Source organism: Geospiza fortis, unplaced genomic scaffold (genome assembly GCF_000277835.1).
Source record: "Geospiza fortis unplaced genomic scaffold, GeoFor_1.0 scaffold70, whole genome shotgun sequence".
NCBI lineage: Eukaryota > Metazoa > Chordata > Aves > Passeriformes > Thraupidae > Geospiza > Geospiza fortis.
Window position 1 is genome coordinate 6073795 of NW_005054317.1, and position 20779 is coordinate 6094573.

The 20779-nt window shown below is 35.4% G+C and overlaps 1 protein-coding gene across 1 annotated transcript in view; it reads left to right on the forward strand.

Annotated features, from left to right (window-relative positions):
- CUNH3orf67 (chromosome unknown C3orf67 homolog) overlaps positions 1-20779 on the forward strand; it is a 65088-nt gene that overhangs the window by 33602 nt on the left and 10707 nt on the right. The window contains 2 exon segments of the mRNA XM_031056314.1: positions 6793-6999; positions 13135-13196. Of these exon segments, the coding sequence (XP_030912174.1) occupies positions 6793-6999; positions 13135-13196 (269 nt within the window).

Here is a 20779-nt window from a genome sequence, read left to right on the forward strand (position 1 = left end):
GAGTGGGATCCAAGTCCTTTACAGGACTTCAGTAAATAAGAGTTCATTGTGTCTTTTAAAACTACAAATGAAGACTGGTTTTGCTTATTGACATTGTTGAAAGTGAATTACAAAATTCCAGCTTTTGAATGTCACTTGATTATTGGTATTTCTGCTGCATATTCTGTCTGAGCAGCACCAACTTTAATTCCTTTGCAATGTGGAAATCTTCCAGCAATGAAATTAATGAAAGAAAACAACATTTTAGTATACCTATCTAGTATAATTTGATACTATATAGAAATTTGCTGAATTGTCAATGTATTCAATAATTTCATTATGTCATTACAGTGACTGCTAAAGTTCCTCCTTTTATGAATGTTCTAGTATATTTCACTTTTAGCTGTAAAATCTATTTCTCAGCATTTGAATCTATAGCTCACAGCAGAGAAATAAAATGTAACTAAGTTGCATAATAGCAAGATGGGCTGAATTTAACTGTTTTACAAAATAACTGAGGGAATCAAACTATAAATTTCCAAAATGTGTACCATTAATAGAACTGAGTGATTATCTCCTTGAACGTACATTTCATGCTGTGTAATCCTGGATTCACTGAAGTCAGTAACAATCTTGGATCACTTTCATGTGGAGCAGGATTGCACCTCAGCTGTGAGAGGCACTGCAGGTGATACTGCCTGACATCCTCTGTGGGAACATATGGCAGAGGAGCAGATCATGAGATGAGGATGGGGCTGCTGTCATCCTTTCTTTCTTGGGAATAAGAACACTGAGGCTAACACGAGATGCACTCCTGCATTATTTCTCTTTTCATCTGTTCAGTCCTGCTGATTGCTGTTGAGATGGGGTATGAGTGAACATCATACATTTGATTCATGGGATATTTTGCAGAGACTTTGTTAGAAGCATGGATATAAGGTTAATAAACTCACCTCTAAAATTCTTAAATTGTATTGAAATGGTAATGAATATGATATCCAGTACCAGATGATTACCAGAGCAGAGCAAAGTGATCTCAGCAGGAGTTACTGCTTCTACATTTAAGTTGAAGATGCAGTATGAAAATATGGAATATTAATAATTCAATGGAAAGACACCATCATGGACACATTGCTTAGTTTTGGTTTAAAGCTGTAATAAATTCTATTGAAATTATGAATGTCAGGTAAGACATAGGTCTTGGACGTTACCAGCATTCAAAATCTGACCTGACATTTTGAGAAGTGTAATCAGCTTCAGATGTAAGAATATGTTTATGGTATAGTCAGTGTATTTGCCAGGAAAAGCAGCTGTTTTTCAGAATCCTTGTAAATTTAGAAACAGGAGGCAGAGATTAAAGAGAGATTTTGCAGTGTTAAGGTTATGTAAAACTGAACTATGTAATGATGAGAGGGAACCAACCACTCTTGCTTTGTTTCCTAAATTTAGGATGACAACAGTGAACTCATCCAGAGTGCTGAGAACATTGAGAACAGCCACAGTAGACAAGGAACATCTGATTCAGCAGTTTTTAAAGAGACCCCATTAAATAAGATGTCACAGGGAAATGAATACTGGAAGAATAAGGAACACAGCAAATATAACTTTGAAGAGGCCGTCTTACCAAAACCACAGAGTTCCACCATGACAAAAACAGAATCTATTAGCTTTCAGATGAGTTTAAAGCCTATCCTTTCTCTTTCTCCGATTCAAAGTAAATCCAAATCCTTTAGAGTAATTAGAAATGTATCTGAAGAAACTGAAAGATATGAAGGAGTTTCAGATCAATTCGAAAGATCTGTCAGTAAAACATCTCTCAGGAAAGTTTCAAATGGAAATTCATGTCTGACAGCGCAGACTTGTGTAAGTGATTTTTACTTTGAAATTGAATTACTAGATTGTGTAGAGAAGCTATATTAGATGTACCCATTTGCATGAAGTGATTAATAGTACATCTTTCATTCTGATATATTCTGGCTTCATCATAACTGCATTTACTGTGCTCAGTCTGTTGAAAGTTGATTTTGTAGGGGTTTGTGGAACACAAAATCATACTCCACATATAACAGAAATCACAAAGGTTTGTAGATAAAAAGATGTGTCACTGAGCAACTCACATTTTGGAAATAAATTAGTTAGAAAATAGTTTGGGGCTGAAAGGTTACAGAGGAAAATTGGCAGATTTTAGATTGCCGTGTTAACGAATGACCACAGAAGGAGTGTTAATTTGGGTACTTCATGGTCTGTCTGTGTCAGCCCTGAGCAATGATAAATTATGTCCCTGAGAGCCAGCAGCCAGGCAGCTTCTGTCCAGCAGTCAGCCCTAGATGGCTGGGGAGAGTAACAGGGCAAGGACAAGGAAAGCACCCAGGTACCTCAGCAGCAGAGCCCTGCAGGCTTCCTTCCAGCAGGCCTTAGCTTAGCCACTTCTTCAGGAAAGGTGGTGAATAACTGGTGAGGGAGGATTTTTCCCAGAGATTTGTGTGTTTGCTTTGTGCATCTATATGGCCTTTGCCTTGTGACAGTGAATTTCAAACTTTAGTTGCTATTTGTGGGGAAAAAAACATGTATCTTCATTTTTTTAATGCATTGTCTCATTCCTGGTACTTTCTTATTCTTCTCTTTTTTATAAAAAAGTGATTAATTTTTTTTTTACTTAATATTCTTTCCTGTGCCACTTCCTAACTCATGGCTGTGTATCAGATTCCCTTGCAGGTGTCTCTTTTACAGGTCTAGGAGTGGTATGGTACTTAGTCCCAGGATTGCTGTTTTGTGAATTTTTTTTGATAATTTTACCCGGGGATGTTGAATTGAATTAATGATTATTATTGTAAGCATGATCATTATTGTAAGCATGGGGTTTGTTTTCTAATATCTTGGATGTATCTTGAATTTCTTATCATATCATTGTTCCCCAGGTATTGCACACCTCTGGGGACCAAAAGAATAGACTCTTCTCTTTTGCAGGGGCTCTCAGCTTTTCTGTGTGTCCTTGATGGGGAAATGCTCATCCTGCCCTGGCACGGATTCATCTTTGTGAAATGAGTCTCTTCTAGTACTGGTGCAGGGATGGGGTTTAGGTGTCTCAGTGCTGTGAGGTTGTCTTTCAGACTGGGGATTCTGGAAATCTCTTCGTATCCTGCAAGTAGTTTATTGGATTGGTGAAGGCCCTGCACTTTTCCTGATAAAAACAGAACATCCTTTTCCATGAAGGTTGTGGAGACTGGTTTCCTTTGGGAAAGAAGAAGATTAGGGGGAAGCAAGGGGAATGAAACACAGCAGTGCAAGTGAAAATCAGAAGCAGTGCTTAGGCTTCATTATCATGAGAAGTATCAGTGGCTGGTCATTTTAACAACTATGAAAAGAAAAAAAATTAAAAAGCAAAGAAAATCCTTTTAATAGCAGCATATGTTCTATGTATTTATGATCTGGAAAAGACATTAGAATTGCCACTAATGATGTAGAAAATGTGGAAGAAAGCAATGCATGGGTTCATTTCTATTTGGAAAGAAGATAATGTTTCTGTAATTTTCAGTGATAGGAAAAGCCCCAGTTGATACCAATAATCTGATTCTCTTTTTCTTAGAGATGGTAACATGCAGTGAATGTGTATGATAAAATTTGTTTGTATTTTTCATTCCCTTACCTTCCTATTATAGTTTTTAGGAATTGAATCTTTCTTTTTTCCAGTAGCTACTTACATCTTTGCAATTAAATGTATTCCTTGTTTCCTGATACTTTCAAGTTTTAGAAAATGGTTCCACTTACAGTTCAATTATGTTTATTACTTATCATAACTGTAACCTATTTGTCCAAAATAAATGAAATTATACATGTATTAATTTCCTTAAAGATATTATCAGTGTTTAATGCAGTCATCAACTTTGTCCTGTAGAACACAGCTGAGTGTAGCCTCTCTGGGTGGATTGCAGTAGTTGATTACTAATTTAGACAATAAGGTTATTACCATACTGCAGTTGTAGCTGTAAACGTATTGCACATGTGATTTCCTTGTATTTTTTTTTCAAGAACAAATCCTATTATTAATGTATAGAAACTCATTAGCTGCAGATTTTGTTTTACTGCTACAAAACGAGATTAAAGTATCTGGCAGATCTTACACTTGATCAAGTCTTAAAATTTTAGGGAAGCCCTTCCTTGGACTTCTTTGACATTTCTTTTTGTGCTCATACAAGGGACCAGTAAAGGAAAAAAAATGCTTAACCAAGTCTTCTGCAATTTATTTGCCTGCTGCTTAATATGCTTTAAGGACCTGGTTTCTTGCAATGTTTTATTCATGTTTTAATAGAGTTCTCTATTATTAAGTTCAAATATTTTTAATTAAGAAAGAAGTATAGCCCTCTGGGAAATATTGCAAGCATGTAGATAGCTGGTAATTAAAGTTTTCCACACGTACAACTACATTCAAACAATTCTGAATAAATCATTTGAACCTAGAAGAATGCAAATGTCATTATACATGAAAAAAATCCTTTAAACAACAGGTTTTAGCAATCTAGCAAAAGTTTTAAGTGCTTAATAAAAATACTTTATTGTAAGGGAAGGATATTCAAAGAGACAAGATAAGCTTTTAATTACTAAATGAAATATTAATTTTAGACAAATTTAGGAGTATTGCAAAATTACTTCTTTCATCAAAAGATTCTCCTAAATTACAAAGTTAACTTAATTTCAAATTCAGTTTTCAAATTCTCTCTTTGAAAACCAGCAAAGACAATATAAAATTTTTGAAGAGGCTTTTTGGTAGCAGTCATCTAAACTTGAAGAATAAATATTCCAAACTATTTCTCCTTCATTAGTTTATTTTAGGGGATGTTTAACACAGAAACTGGTCATAGCATCTCTTCTCCTTCCTGAGTGTGATATTTTCAGAGTGAGACCATTAGAGGAAAAGAAAACAGAATGACAATTTGAAATAAACTGGGGAGAGGAACAGCAGATGTTTAGAATTATGCTGTAATAATTCCACAAATCTATGCATCTTTCTTTATAGATGTAAAGGGAAATACAAGCAAGTTTGGGCAATTTTTTGTACTTTTATTAACAAGAGAATGAGAAAAAAAGTTCTTTCAATAGTTAGTGCTTTTATTCTGCAGAGCACCAGTTCATTCTGTCAGTTTAATGACTGCATACCAATTATATGAAAGAAGAAAGATAAGCCAAAGCTTCTCTTATAATAATCAAATAACTGCAGAAGGTTTAAATATAGGAAAAATAACAGGAAATCAGCCTGTTCAGTAAGATCAATAAAAGTTACAGCAGCTGCAGGTCTGGTAGAATATTGTTACGTTAGAGCAAAGCAGCCTCCCCAAGCACAACAAAGAGCTTTGGGTGAGGTGAACAAAGGACTAATAGTCACTGAGCTTTTAATAGGCATTCAGAAAGAGTCTGGAGAAAACATTTCACATTATTTTAGGATTTAAAATGGTATCAGTCATCACAATATTCAGGAATTAAGCTTGGACCTCATTAGCGAGATTTGTAAAAAAGGAATGGTAACTGTGCAAACTGCTTCTGTCATCTTATGCTTTGTATCTTCTGTCATCTTCTTGTACCTTATATACCTAGGAAGAAAGCAAAGGAGTTAAAATTTCACTGTGAATTCTGGTGTAAGGTGACTTCTGTACCCCTCAAAGATACACTAAAACATTACACACTACATTTCATAGCAAGAAAAGTTGTCAGTGTTCATGTCACTTATACTGCTGACTTGTGTGTGTTCTTGAGGTCTTCAGTTACCCAGTGCCTTCTCACAGCAAAAGAGACTGAGAGATCCTCCTTTCTGCTGTGAATGTGATGCATTCCTGGTCTAAAAGCTCCATTCACTTGAATCAAAGCTCTGTCCCTCTTTGGGATGGTGTTATATAGGATCTCACAGCCCACTGGCCAATACTCCAGTGATCTAAATCCATTCAAGTCCTGCTCACTGCCTGAATTCACTTTTCAAGCAGAAATGCTTTGTACTTACATTTAGAACCAAATCTAAGTCTCCAATATTAGACTTGTTCCCTTGTGAAAGAGAAATCTATGTGGACCCTTTAAAAAGGGGAAAGCTTTTCTTAAAGGAGGTGTTCTTTAAACAAAGATAGTGCCAGCAGCAGGTTGGGTGACTTTAAACTGTCTTATCTTAAGGTTTTGAGCGAGGCTTAAGTATCAACTGCAAAATGGTTAGTATATGTTTGCAGCTTTTGGCCTGTGGATCAAGTTAGGTATAACAATTAGGGTTATATTAACAATTCCACCAGTGGATTTGAAGAAAAGTGAAAAGACATTGAAGTTTACTTGAAAATTCATACACTAGCAAACTGCCAGAATAACCTTTGAAATTTAGTGTTGACGTGGCTTTCCAGAGAAATTTTATGCTGTGCTTGACCGACAACTAAATGTTACATTGATGGTGTTGATGATACTATGATAACTGTGGGATTTCCTTTAATTCAAGATTTGCATTTACCAGCTGATGGATTTTTGAACTTCTTAAGGCCTGTTTTATCTCCTATTTTTAATTGCAGTGGAACAGCAACTTCACCAAACACCCTGGATCAAAACTGCAGTTCATTACAGTGCTTGTGGTGTTCTTCCTTCCTGTAATTGTTTATAAATATGCTTGATCTTCATAGATGAACAGGAATCTGTTAACTAATTTTTTCTAGCAAACATTTTGTTTCTCTTTCAGTAGTGAAGCTTTTTGAAGATTCTCTGAGAGATTCTCCAATATCTCTCTGGGTTTCATTCATCTATTCTGTTCGGTGATCCTGTCTAGATTGTTGACTTTTCCATTTTATTTCACAGGAGTATGACAGGAAAAAGTACCAGTCAAATAGACTGAGTTCATCTGAACTACAGATGCTGGCCAGCATGAAGAGACAACAAAATGAAGAATTATGGGATGCTGGGATTTCCCATGGGCTGAGTGCCACACAGATCGATTGCTGCAATGTCAGCCTAAGTATGAGCAGTGATGATGATACAGCACCCTGGAACTCTTGTTTCTCACCAGTAAGTCTAAACCCACAGTATTTTCTCAGGGTTCTTGAATACTAAATTTTCTTTGAGTAGAGTTGAAATTTAAGATGTCATTACCAAGGACTCTTAGAACTTATCAAGGAAAACATTTAACCAAGATACATGCACCTCCAGCATGTTCTCTAGTACCACCATGGAAAAAGAGCAAATCTGTTATATATATTCCTTCCTAGAATACTGAATAATCATGTAGGCTGTACAGTTCATCACAATAGTGGCTGACAACCTGCAGGTGTGTGATATAGTACTTAAAAATAGTTCCAAAATGAATGAAACCCAGATATACCAGTCAGCAGCTGCATTACAGTGTGAGTAACAGAAAATAATTGCTTCTTACAACGATAAAGTCTCATTACTGAAAAGCTAAATGTTTAAAGAACTGAAGCAGGAGAAAGCAGCAAAAAGCTGCAGTAGTTCTGAGCACTTAGTATGTGATCATTATGTGTTTTACACCTTGGATCATTATTTGTCCTGGTACAAAGTGGTACAGAATCACACACAGCTGCACTATGTGACAGTACTGCTATAAGAAGCAGAGTATTTGTTGCATTTCACCAAAAAGTATTGAATGTATGAAAGCGCAGAATAACATTTCTGGAACTATATAAAGGTACTAGCAGGAGCTGCTGTAAAACTAGATAACCTCATACTCCATATATATATCAGCAATATAGCTGTTATTTTATTACAGTTGAGGCAATAATAAACAATGAATGTGGCTTAAGTAAAGCACATAGCACAGCTCTGAGGCAAATTCAATGTTCGGAAACTAAACACAGCTGTGTTGCCCCAATATAAACTATTGCAGAGTAAATGCTCTAAAATGTTAGGTGCAAATTACCTTCAAGGGTCTACAGGGTCCAAATAGAGGCCTGTAGCAGCAACTTGCCACAGTGAATGATCAACACAGTGCTGGAACTTTGGAGTACCCTGTTAAATGAAGGTTTCAAATGAGAAGAAATGTGTTGATAAGTGGGTAATTGTACAAATAAGAACTTGATTTACAGAGGAATATTTTGCAGGACATCAGAGAAACATTAGTTGGTATAAACTATTTGATATACATCTCCATTAGGCATTTTGTTAATTTAATATTTCCAATGTGTTTTTTCCCTACTCATTAAATAGGCTCAAACGTGGTACAAATCTGCAAGACCAGACAAATGGAACTCAATTAAATATAGAGAATAGCAGTCTCATTATTTTTAGTAGTTTAATTATAAGGAGATTGATAAGAGTATTTAGACACATCAGGTTTGGTTATTACAAATTACACAACTAAAACAAAATGAACTTTTAAAGTAAAATGTAGTGCTGAAGTATTCAGTGAAGCACAATGTGATTTCAAAGACTATTCTTTGATCTTACTGCCTTGATCAACTTCTGTAGCTTCAATCTAAAAAAGTGTTTAGATGTATTAGGTTAGTAATATAAATTGCAATTTAATATAGTTGTCGTTTTTCATAACAGCCCTTTATGGCTATCTTTCTCTACATAATTCAAGCATAAAAGATAAGATTTTGTCTTTGAGAGAGTTCTTCACATTTCGTTCAGTGACTGAAGAGTTTGGTGTGCCTTACACATTCAGCCTTGTCAGGTTTCTCCTCTACATTTTGCAAGGTGGACATTGAGGGTTCAAGATACAATGGCAAGAACGTCATTTCCAAGGAGGGATAACTTAGGAAAGAAACCTAATCTTTCTCAGATAAAGACTACCACTTAGTCCCTCTCAAAAACAAAGAACTTCAGCTTTCAAGGGCTTCCATACCCATTTACCTCAGCCTTTTTGGAGAACAGCACTGGACCAGTCCAGTGTCAGTCGGTCCCCAGAATCTCCTGCTGCACTTCATATTTTCCTTGCTGAGATATCAGCCAGAGCACCAGCTATTCATGGATATGATGGAAGTTTTTTGAGTATGGACTTGTGTGTTTAACACTACTTGATGTAATTCTGTTCCAATATTTGGAAAAATGCAGAATATCAAGGTGAGGGTGATAATTCACTTCGTAGACCTTTGATACCTAAGAAGGCTTTAACAACATTTGTTAATGGAGGTGATTATTTCATCACCCCACATTCTTTTAACACAGAAGCTGTTAAAAGAGTCGTTGGGGGAATTGTTGGTATGCTGCAGTTAAATGTCAGTATATTTTGATATGCTTACAACATTTCAGAAGGCTTGGGAGTAGCAGTGCTGTGCCAGTATTCAAATGATTAGCTGAAAATCTTTAGTCATGCATTCTCTTTCTGTAAGACCTAATATAATGGAATTATAGAATACTTTCATTTGGAAGATCCCTTTAAAGGAGGATCCATCCCTCCTACCACTGGGCAAGGACACCTTCCACCAAACCCAGTTGCTCAGGTCCCCATCCAACCAGGCCTTGAGCATTTGTAGGGATGGGCAGTCACAGCTTCTCTGGGCAATCTGTTCCAATGCCTCACCATCCTCACAGTAAAAAACTTCTTCCTAACATCTGGTCTAAATCTACACTCTTTTAGTTTAAAACTGTTGCTCTTTGTCCTGCCACAACAGCCCCTACTAAAAACTCTGTTCCTATCTTTCTTGTAAAGCCTCCTTTAGGTTCTGAATGGTTGCAGTAAGACCTTCCCAGAGCCTTCTTCATGTTGAAAACCCCAACCCTCTCAGCCTCTCTCCACATGAGACATTTTCCAGTCCTCTGGTAATTTTTGCAGCCCTGTTCTGAGCTCACTCCAGCAGGTCCAAGTCTTTCCTGTGCTGAGGAGCCCAGAGCTGCTCACAGTACCCCAGGTGGGGTCTCACAGGGACAGAGCAGAGGGGCACAATTCCCTCCCTGAACCTGCTCCAATGCTTCCTTTGGATGCAGCCCAGGATGCAATTGGCATTCTGGTCTGACAGATCATGTCTGGTTCTTCAACCCCCAATACTCCCAAATCCTTCTCTACAGAGCTGCTCTCAATCCCTTCATCCCCCAGTGCTAGTAAACTCATCATTTTCTCATCTTCCAGTTTTTATAAAGAAGTGTTTCTTATATATATACATTTATTCCTTATATCTATTTCTTATGTAAAAAATACATGTGTAGAATAAAAGCAGATTTGTTTTATGTCTCTGATCTTTAGTACCACTATCATTTAAAAGAATTTTCAAATGCTCTATCCTTCCAAAATCAGATGTACAAACTGCAGAAAACTTTATAGATAGATAGATATTTAGATAGATATAGATATAGATCTGTAGCCATCTTCTAGTTTCATAGGTAAATTATTTTAGCATAGCAGTATACAGAAAAGAAATAGAAATAATCCTTATATTGGAATTTGAGAAATTAAGTACAGCTTGAAATTCTTGTCATGATTAAACTTTCATGCTTACATGTGTTTCCAGGTTGTATCTTTCTAAATCTTTAAATCAGTAGTATCAATTGCTTTCTCTTATGTTTTTCAAAGATAAATAAGGAGTATTTTCTTACAAATTTTTCTTCATTTTATACATTTGTGTCCTTTAGGTGGAATCTATGGCAACAGCACCACCAGAAGGCAGCTTTTTGTGCATCTTTAATTTTGAAATACCTTTGATGTTTTGCAAGGCAGGGCAGGGTATAATCATGTTAGATAGTGAATTTATGTATCAAAGTAATATTCTATATATAAACCACATTCTAAGTGAGTTTAATTTTTTTCATCACTTAACCATTTTTAGCCTGATTTCCAGAATAATTGAAAAGTGTCTTGTTACTGACTTTAATGAATCTGAGAAACCCTTGTCAATGTAAAGGCACATGGATCAATCATATTATTGAGCTACAGTTAGAAAAGATGTCCTTAACAACTAAAAAACAGATATACTGAAATTGTGGATTTATATTCTATGATACTCTACCAAGAACTGAATATATGCTGTCAGGAGAAAATGTTGAAATGTAAGTGGTTTAGCTGCTGCTGTAAACTATGACAGCCAGAAAGGAATAAAATCACTTTGAATATTACACATTAGCTAGTATAGCCTCAGTTATAAATATGAAAAGCTTCTACTTTAAAATGGGTTTACTTTGAAGGAGAATTGTAAACCCTTGTAAAATTTGTGTGGGGCACAGTTTCAATTCAAAAATATGTCTTTGTAGAGCTAAATATGTTTAAATATTTTATTTGACCATGTCTTACCTGAATGTTTTCTTAAGACCTGTGAAAATCCATGCTAGATTTGAAACACTATGAAAGACACAGTTCTGTATATTCCAGAATGTAATGTGAAGTTTATACTCACACATATATACATTATCCAAGAAAATTTGAAAGCTTACAAAACATTTCTGTTTAAATGCCTTGCTTTATTCTAGAAATCTTGTAAGACTTTCTTTCCCTGTCAGAGAATTGGCCCATTCAGCTTCTTGGATAGTTGTTTCCACACTTCAGACACCAATCCAGACACAACACAAACATTTTGGAGAAAGATCTATAGGAGAATTCAGGATATCTTACTACATATGGTCCCTGTTCCTCATCAGAAATGCAGAGGAGAAGGAAGATTCTCCTAATTGCTCACTGATATATCCTGGAAGCTTGTAGTGATATAATAATGATGTAATGTTCCATTAGCAGGATCCAAATTATGCCCACCACTAAAACCTGTCTTTCAAGTTAGGAGTACTCACAGAGAAGATTACTTGTTCTACAAGCAACTTCCTAAATATAAATTCAGTCACATAAGTCTTGATCTGAAAAATATTTGAAATAGCACTTCCAGGTTCATATCTAATTTGTGGAAGGTCTTTTGGCCTCCTTTGTGAGTCTTCAGAAAAGAAAGCCACTTAATACAGAAATGGTCTGGCAGAAGTGAAGTCTGACAGACAAGAGGAGTGTTATTTAAACCCAGAATTATGCCAACTGTGAGCTCAGTTTGACAACCCCTGGAGGGATCTGTTCACATCAAGTCAAATTGCAAAACTGAGGAAGAGTATTCTTTACTATGAAATGAGACTAAAAATTATTTAGACAGATATTCTGGTTCATAGACTGACTAATTCACTCTCTGTCTTGCCTTCATCTTCCACTAGCTGTCTTCTGGGAATTGCACTATCCACCACCAGGCAGTGAGTCATATTTGGTAGTAATTAGGATGTCATTCATCCTGAACATATATTTTACAAAATCCCTTTTCATTTTCTGAAACCATGAGGACATACTCCTTTTTATATTAATTTTTGTTTAAAAAAAATTTAATAACACTTTTTATTATTTTAGCATTTAATGTACTAAATTTAGCAAGTATTGTAAATGTATGCTTACATTTTCACTTCTTTTGCATTTCCTTTAATGATTTGTTTAGAACTGCTTTTGAGGTGTGTGATAATGGCAGGGAGAGTCTCTTCTGGTAGAACCACACATTCTATGAGAAAATGTATTTGTGGATTTTAGAATTCTTGAATTTTTGCATCAGTTTATAAATATTGATTTTTCTTGGAAATAACTCTGTTTAATGCCATAAACCAAATGTAGTTTGAAACTTTTGGGGCATGTACTTATAATGGGCAGGTAAGATTTGACTGGGAAATTATCATGTCTTGTATGAATATTCATACAGTCCACTGTTAGCTATTCATTAACAGCTTAATCCAGGCTTCAAAGCTGCAGTGCCATGGAGAATCATATGTGCTTCAGTAATCTTCATGTGGGGCTGCTAAAATTACTGTTACTGCTTATAACCTGGTCTGCCAGCCCTCTTACCTCTCCCTTGGTGTTTTCTACTCTTGAAAATGGTTTGTTCTGCACAGATCCTAACAGGATTTTCTTCCTCATGCTTTGTACATGTGTTCAATCCAGACTCTTCTGTCATACCAGACTTTACCACCCTCCATCTCTGAAATCTCCTGTCTGTCCCAACACTCTCACAGGCAGCAGAGAAATAACTGTGTGACCACCTCCTTAATTCATATGTATTTCCACCTAGACAAAAATCATCTTTAAAGTTGTACTTTTGTACAGTTAGGACCAGAATATCCATTTTTAATTTCACAGATAAGAAAAAAGACTGTAAAATTCTAATATCAGAAGCTGAAAATGTATATGCTCATACCAGATCTCTGACATACTTCTAAACAATCCATTCTTTTTGTTTTCCACAGCCTGTCAGTCAGCAGCATCACTATCAGAAAGAAATGAGCCCACTTTTCCATTCCAGCCCACGGTAAGATTCCATTTATAGCCCAGGCAGTAAGGATTCAGTTAGACTGTTCTGAATATTAAATGTGACACTCCTTGATTTAATCTTCAATCTCTTTTCAATTGCAACCTCCTCTCAGAGGGCTTTATTGCTCATTTTAGTCATTGTCTACAGTATGTCTGAGCTGTCTGGGAACACAGAACTGAATCCTGCATGTTTTGGATGTACCACTGTGTATTTAAAGTATCTGACACAGGCCTTGCTCCCGCATCTGCTTTGATGTGTGATTCAGCAAATCGTCCTCATCTCACATACATACACTTTCATCTATTTCTTTCTCCCTCTCTGCTTTGAAGGCTTAGAGAAATCTGTATGTGACTGTAGGTGTCAGGGAATCAATTGGTTCCAAAAGATTTTAATGCTACTTATTAAGAAAGGTTTTTTTTCAATAGATAGCCCAGTTAAGAGAGGGGTAACAACACTTTGGGAGAGAGCAAAGGGATTCTGTCTACAGCATATTTTGTGTGGCAGATTTTTAGCTTGATCTGTTTTGTTTGGAATCAGGAACAAAATCCCTGTGAATTCATTGTAAGGTGAGATGACAAGAGGAGAAGGTGGCTAAGGAAAATTAATCACATTGAGACTGTTGAGACAATCAAGATTAATTGTCCGGTTTCAGACCTGCTCTGTACCTGTGAGACTCGAACATCACTTTGTCAATTTTTTAACTGCCTGAACAAGAGGTGTACTAATTTTTAAAAGCAGTCCTATTTCACTTTCACTTGGTGTCATTAATGTGGATTTTGCTTGTCCAAGTTTTAACTGAATGATGTATGTGTGTTGGGGGACAGGGATAGGAGGAGAGGACATTTCAGTTACAACTTCTTTATATTTTACCAACAGTCTGAAATGTTTTCTGAGAGCTCACTGTCAGTCAGTTGTGCAGGATAATGTATTTCTCCTCACACAGATGTTTTCAGCCACTTGTCTCACTTGCTATCCATATTTATTGGATTCAAGATCTTCTGATTAGATTTTATGAAGTAAACCATCTGAAACTTTCTGTGCAAGTTCACCCAGTTGCATCAGTTATTGCAAGACACAGCCATATATTTCCAATATATTACTGGAGTTAAAAGAATAATCCTGGATTCCTTTCACATGTAAATTAAGGTACTTCTGTTTGTCTAGCAGACCTCTTTGCCTTGGGTGATGGTTGTCTAAGGAACCATCTCCTTATAAGTTGGATGGATGAAGTGGACAGAGATAATTGACTACAGTCCACAGAGTACAACAGGAGGTACCTTGAGACAGAACTTTGGACTCTTTATTCCAAAATTTATTTTACCGTTTTGATGACGTTAAAATTGCCTATATTTTTGTGCAAGGTACATTGTTTGTCTTCTTTTTGCCCATATGTTGGTTAAGTCAGGTTTTATTAAGTTATTTTTATGCATGTGCTAAAGCAATTTGGTACTTGGTACATTTTATATACTGGAAAAACAAATAAACACCATTATCTGTAAAAAGAAAGTGTTTCATCATATCAAGTTAATATGATCAACAATGAAAACTTGTATTTCCATATAATAAAATTTAAAACAAAATAGTATAATTTATTACTTAGTTCTTATGTTATTTTAATCCAGTACACACAGTAGACTTAAATTTCCCTAGAAATCATTTTTGAGAAATGCAGGTGGTATTCATGAAATACCTGACTTGCAAGTGCCTCATAAATTCAATAACCCTTGTGAACTGCCAGAAAAGCATTATTGGGCTGTAAATACAGAAGATGACAAAATTATGAGGTCAGTTTGCATCATGATATAAAAACTGGAGAGGATGTGACTTGAATACCATTATTCACATCGTTACCTTTCATTTATAATGGAAAACCGTAATGTTTTTCACAGAGGATGTGTACCTAAATAAGGAGGAAATAAAATTAATGGCAATCCTATAACTTAGTTCCTAAACTGTTTCTAAAGGGAATTTTAACAAATCCTGTATAAGCAACTAGAAAATGTCTAAAACTTTGTAAGCCTACTATAGCTTTGTAGGGAACACATGGAATATTTGAAATACAGCCCCTTTAGGTGTGTGGGTGTAGATGCTATGGTATGAAGACAGTTACATGGTGCATTTATTGAATGAACAAATAGGTTTTTTGTAAAGAGGGGAAAAGAACAGGGCTTGAGAGTAATTTTAAAAGTGTAGTAGTGATATCTTCTGGGAAATGAAGAGACCAGTGTGGAAGCTATTGTCCAGTAAATGTAGGTTCTGTCCATAATAAGATAAAAGGACAAGCCAGGAAAGAAAGCCTGTGAAGGTAATGGAAATTCAGTCAATAAAAAGACTCAGCTCGACTCATTGTCCATTGGTTCCACTGGGTGAAGGTCATAACTCTGCCCAGAATATTGCTCCTGCCACAGAAACCAGCCCAGCTGGGGCTGCTCTGGAGGGCAGAGAACGAGGTAATGAGAGGAGACAGCTGAGGCTGCAGGGCCAGGACAGTGAGGTGAGGTGGCTGCTCCTGCCCTGGCCCTGCAGTTCCCACAGCTGATGTGCTGCTGGCAGAGCTCAGGAATTGCTTTCTTCTCTGCACACAGGGAGCCACAACTGTCTGTGAAAACTGAAAATTATGTTCATAAGTCCAAAAGATTCTTTTGCTTTCCGTCACAGTTCAGCTGTCATGTGACATTTCACTTCTCCAGTGCAAGGACTACATTTATCTATATAACCAGCATCTCCTTAGTAAGATTTTCTCCTCCAAACTATTTGTGTGTCATAGAAGGTTTGGAAGTTTCACTAAAGGAAATCCTGGAAGATAGTAAGTGTTCTAGAATTTCAGCCATACTGAATTGTGGTATCGAGAGCTATTCTCTGAAAAAGATCACTTGAACATAATTTATTAGAAATCTTTTATACCCTTCTACAGATGCTCTCCAGAACATTTATTTCTGATAAAAGATTATTTTTCTGCCTTAGAGAAAGCTTTCAACTTATTAGAAAAGCCCTATCTTTATAAACATTGCCTCACTAGATCCTGTCTTGCATCCTACTCAACTCTTCCCAAACCACAAATAAAATTTGTTCCTCTTGTTCAAACAGTTGTTCCACAGAAACTGCACTGAAGTAGGGCACAGATATTTCAATATCTAATTAAGTATCCTTTCACAAGAAGTATATTTTACTTAAATAATTTTGTGCCAATAATTTTGTGCCAAATGTGCATGGCTAAATTTTCAATTCAGTTTTATCCGGATGTTTCTTTTTCAGTTTCTTCTATCTACATTTAGCTGATAAGTTCTGCAGCCTCTGACAAATGATTAAGAGCCATTGACCTCCCTTCATGTGGGCTTGCTATGAGCTGACTAAAGCAGGTTGTCTTGTCATTGTAACCTGCATTTGTTAAGTTAGACTGATTGGGATGTCATCATTATTCTTCCCTCTACAATCAAAAAACCCAAAAAACTAAACAATGCAATTGACCCAAAGAAAAGTAAATAACATTTTCATCCTTTTTATGGTAAATGTTATAGATTTGAGATTTGTCACCACAAAATGTTTCACTGATATGGAGAGTGGTGTGTTTGAGGAGGACAATAACTTTAAAAAAAACAGTTGTTGGTTTTACTTTAAGCAAAAAAAAAAAAGAACCCAAATCCTCAGTTGCTACTTTATCCAACAATGCAATTTTCTTATTTTTGTAATGATATGCCTGCACAGTACTTCAGATAATGAATCATGAGATGTATAAACATATACCTTTAACTAAAAGTATCTTTTAATTATATTCAAACTTGATGACTGGTGAAATTTAGGTATGTTAGTTCTAAATATAAATTATATGATAATATAATGAACACATCTTTCTGTGCATTCTGAACACTCTATTGGTTTTAGAGAATAAATTATTTCTTTCTCTTTTCTTGAAATTTCTTCTAGAGAAGCCTTTTTTAAGAACCTGTGGTTACCATATATATTTCCATTACCATGGTACCTGAAATTTGCATAATTTGCATAATATCAGTGATTCCAACATAAAAAAAACACATCAGCTGTAAACTTCCAAATATTGAAAGTATCTTCAGCTTTGAGACTTCCATTCAAGTACTCTCATCCATCCCAGATGAAAACTAAACATTCCAATAGCTGGTGCATGTGTTATTATACCGTTGAGAGATTCTGTAAAATTAAACTCACCCATGAAATGGTGCAGTAAAAGAGGGATTGCAGCTATAACATTTATTTGCACTACACCAGAACCTGTCCCTCGTGCAGGGTGTGAAATTCAGGCACAAGAGGCCTTTGTATTTCCATGCAAAGGTTTGAATAGCAGAATAAGTTAGTTAAGAAGCACATTTAAAGACTGATTTTTTCAAACAAAGAAGTATATTTATTCTTATGATTCATTATAAGATCATAGACCACCATTACTTCTGCAAAACAGACAATATTACATTATGAAGTAGTATAAAATTACACAACAGTTGTCAAAATAAGTGAACAAGAACAATGTATCACAAAATGTACTTTGGTTTTTATTTTACTTGTTCAGTTACTTACCCACAAAATAGAGTAATTTGCAGTAGATCTCCCAGTCGTTAATCTGAATTAGCAAAGTTCTGCTGCATTTGTCAGGCAATAATGTGCATGAAAAAGAACATGACAAAAGAAGCAAATGGCACAGGAACCATCTAATTGAACAGGTTACATTTTTTTAATCATGATGCTAAAAAGCTTAGCTGCAAAAAGGTTATGGAGAACAAAGCAGCTAACATGTTGAAGCTTGTTAAAATAATCCAAAAATGGCTTTCCCTTGTATGGGAATCTAAGAACATGGAAATTTGACAGCACATGCACTAAGAATTTAAATATAAAACATGGCAAATACTTTCAAACATGTTACATCCATGTCAATGCAAGGTAATGTAAGGTAGACTATTTTTTTTTCCTTCTTCTTCTTTTTCTGTTTAATTTTATTTTTTTAGCTTCAGGATTTAATGGAGAATAATTTTATTGGTTGTCTACTTTTTCTGGGTATTCAAACAAAGGCCATGTTTATATATAAAGATGGAGAATAGGCAATAAATTTTACTTCTCAGACATATGAGCTGGGAAGGACCAGATCCCTGTTCTCAGACTGTTACAGTCTCTCCATGCTCAGCTGAGCTGTTGCTGTGGCCCTTTACCCTTGTGGCTTTTCCCAGGGCATCTCCAGTGTTTATGGATCACAGGTGGCTTTGGTCCAGCCACATGCCAGCACCTAAGGTCTGTCTTAGGCCATCTTCTGAAAACTCTGAGAGCTTTGGGAGCTGCACAGAACAGTCAGATGCTGCTGGTGGCTGGTTATGGAAAAAGAAATTACTTTGATTGCAACAAGACTTATAGTCACTAGATTCAGGTGCTTCCTGAACTGGTAGAAGAGTAAAATATAATGTCTTTTAAAATTTTTATTTAATTGTTAAAAGTACACAAAAAAAATAAGTACATCCTACCTAACAGACACTTCATTAAATGTGCAAATCCATTTCATTCACTGATCAATGAGTATCTAATGTAGTTACTAGAATTTACTTGCTTAGGTTAGATTAACACAAAGGAATTTTGACACACCTTTGCAAATTCATTGCTTCCAATTTATACAGCTGATCTTCTCATAAATGAATCACAACTAGCAAGGAAGAAAGAGCTATAGTACTTTACTTATATCAGGTGTTAAAACACTGGTTTTATCTACTAGTGCCATTTATATTGCTCATGAATACCAAGACTGTGGTCTAGCCAGCGAGCTAACATAGTGATCATCTAAAGGTTCAGTCTTTAAGTAAAATTAAATGTTCCTTCTATTTAACAGACGTTATGATAGCAATTTCATGTATTTAACTACAAAACATAGACCAAATAGCAAAATATATTAATTACTAAGCTGTTAAACCTCCAAATTCAGGTCATTTGTATTTTTAGATGTAGATGACTGTGTATGGCTTTAATAACCTGCACAAAGTTATGATTTCAACTTTGATAATGAAAGACAAACTGGAAAACGTTAACACTTGAGATTTTCAGCCAATACCAGTCAGCATGATTATAGTGTAGATACCTGTAGTAGCACCTTACTTTATCTAAATATCTTGTTTAGTAAGTAGAATTCACATCTCCTTTGTTATCCTTGAATCCAATCTAGCACCCCTAAGATAGTTCATTTAGAGATTTAAGACTTCAAGAGCAGATTCCAGTGTTCCCTGCACAGTTGCATTTATACTTTTTATGATCTCATGGACAATTAAATTATTTAGCTTTTAAGGAGGTCCCTGCCTCCATTAGAAGTGCAGTGTTTGGCAAAAAGGACTTGCTGAAGTGGTTTGGAGGAAGGAAAAAGGCATTTTCTAAATACGCTTGTGATTTTCTCAATCTTAGTGCTAGGAAAAAAAGCAAGTTCCAGTAAGGCATACAGTAAATGAAGATATTATGTATTAGGGATGGAATGAATCTGTCACTTTGATGGATTGTGAGGCAGAGAACAGATTAACAGATTACTCATAGTCAGAATGCAGCTCACTGTGAAAAATGTGCAGGAAATGATAAGTGTTGCTTTGTGCTGATTTAATGATATCTTGAAACTACAGTAGCACTCCAGGAAAATAACACAATTTTAGCTCATGGCTTACTTTTTTTTTTTTAAATCATCATTGTATTGTCAGATTGCCCTTAAATAGTTTTGAAAATGGAACTTTCAATTCTTGCAAAGTCATAGTAAGATATTATGTTATTTTTCAAGATTTTTGTTAAAATATGCATTCAAAACTCCTTGATTTTTATGTATAAGTATATTCTGTATTCTTTTGGTAGTATATCTTCTGCTTCTGTGAACTCACTCAGTTTTTCATTAAAAGAACACTGGTTTCCCCACCTGCAACTGAGTAGCACTAAACAGTGATTGATGTATAAATTAATACTGAATTTGTATTAGTTTATGGAATTTTTATGGAAAAACTTAATAATTTTCAAGAACTTGAATTGTTTAAAGCATTTTATGTACAATAATGGACAACTTAAAGCTCAGGTGATTTCATAATTATTACAGTCATATGTAGTGGCAGGACCTAAAATTTATTTCAACATATTTTCAAATAATAATTGTATTTTGTACATACATCAAACAAATTTCATCATTAACAGCCTAAAAAAGTCATTGCTTCACTACTGAACCTATTATTGAAGAATTTATTTCTATGGAGGTCTCCTATTAAAAAATAAACCCAAACCTCCCATTTTGCATTCAGGATTTACATGTGACATAGCAGAAACAAAACAGATGTGTGTAGGTAATTTGCCTTAACTTAATAAGGTTACACATGAGCCTGAAGCTGATGAGATATTGAAATAATTGTAAATTCACATCTTTTAATCTGGAGGAGTCTAACCAGCAACTCATGCTCCAAAAAAGTTGGATCAGGGAATAGATGAGGGAGTCTTACAAAGCCAGGTGACTTTTTATCAATTTATCTAAGAACTGAGATAGTCTCTACTAAATTTTCTTAAATAGGTATAACTAAAATTAAAAACAGGAGAAAATTAGGTCTCTATCTCAGCAGAAC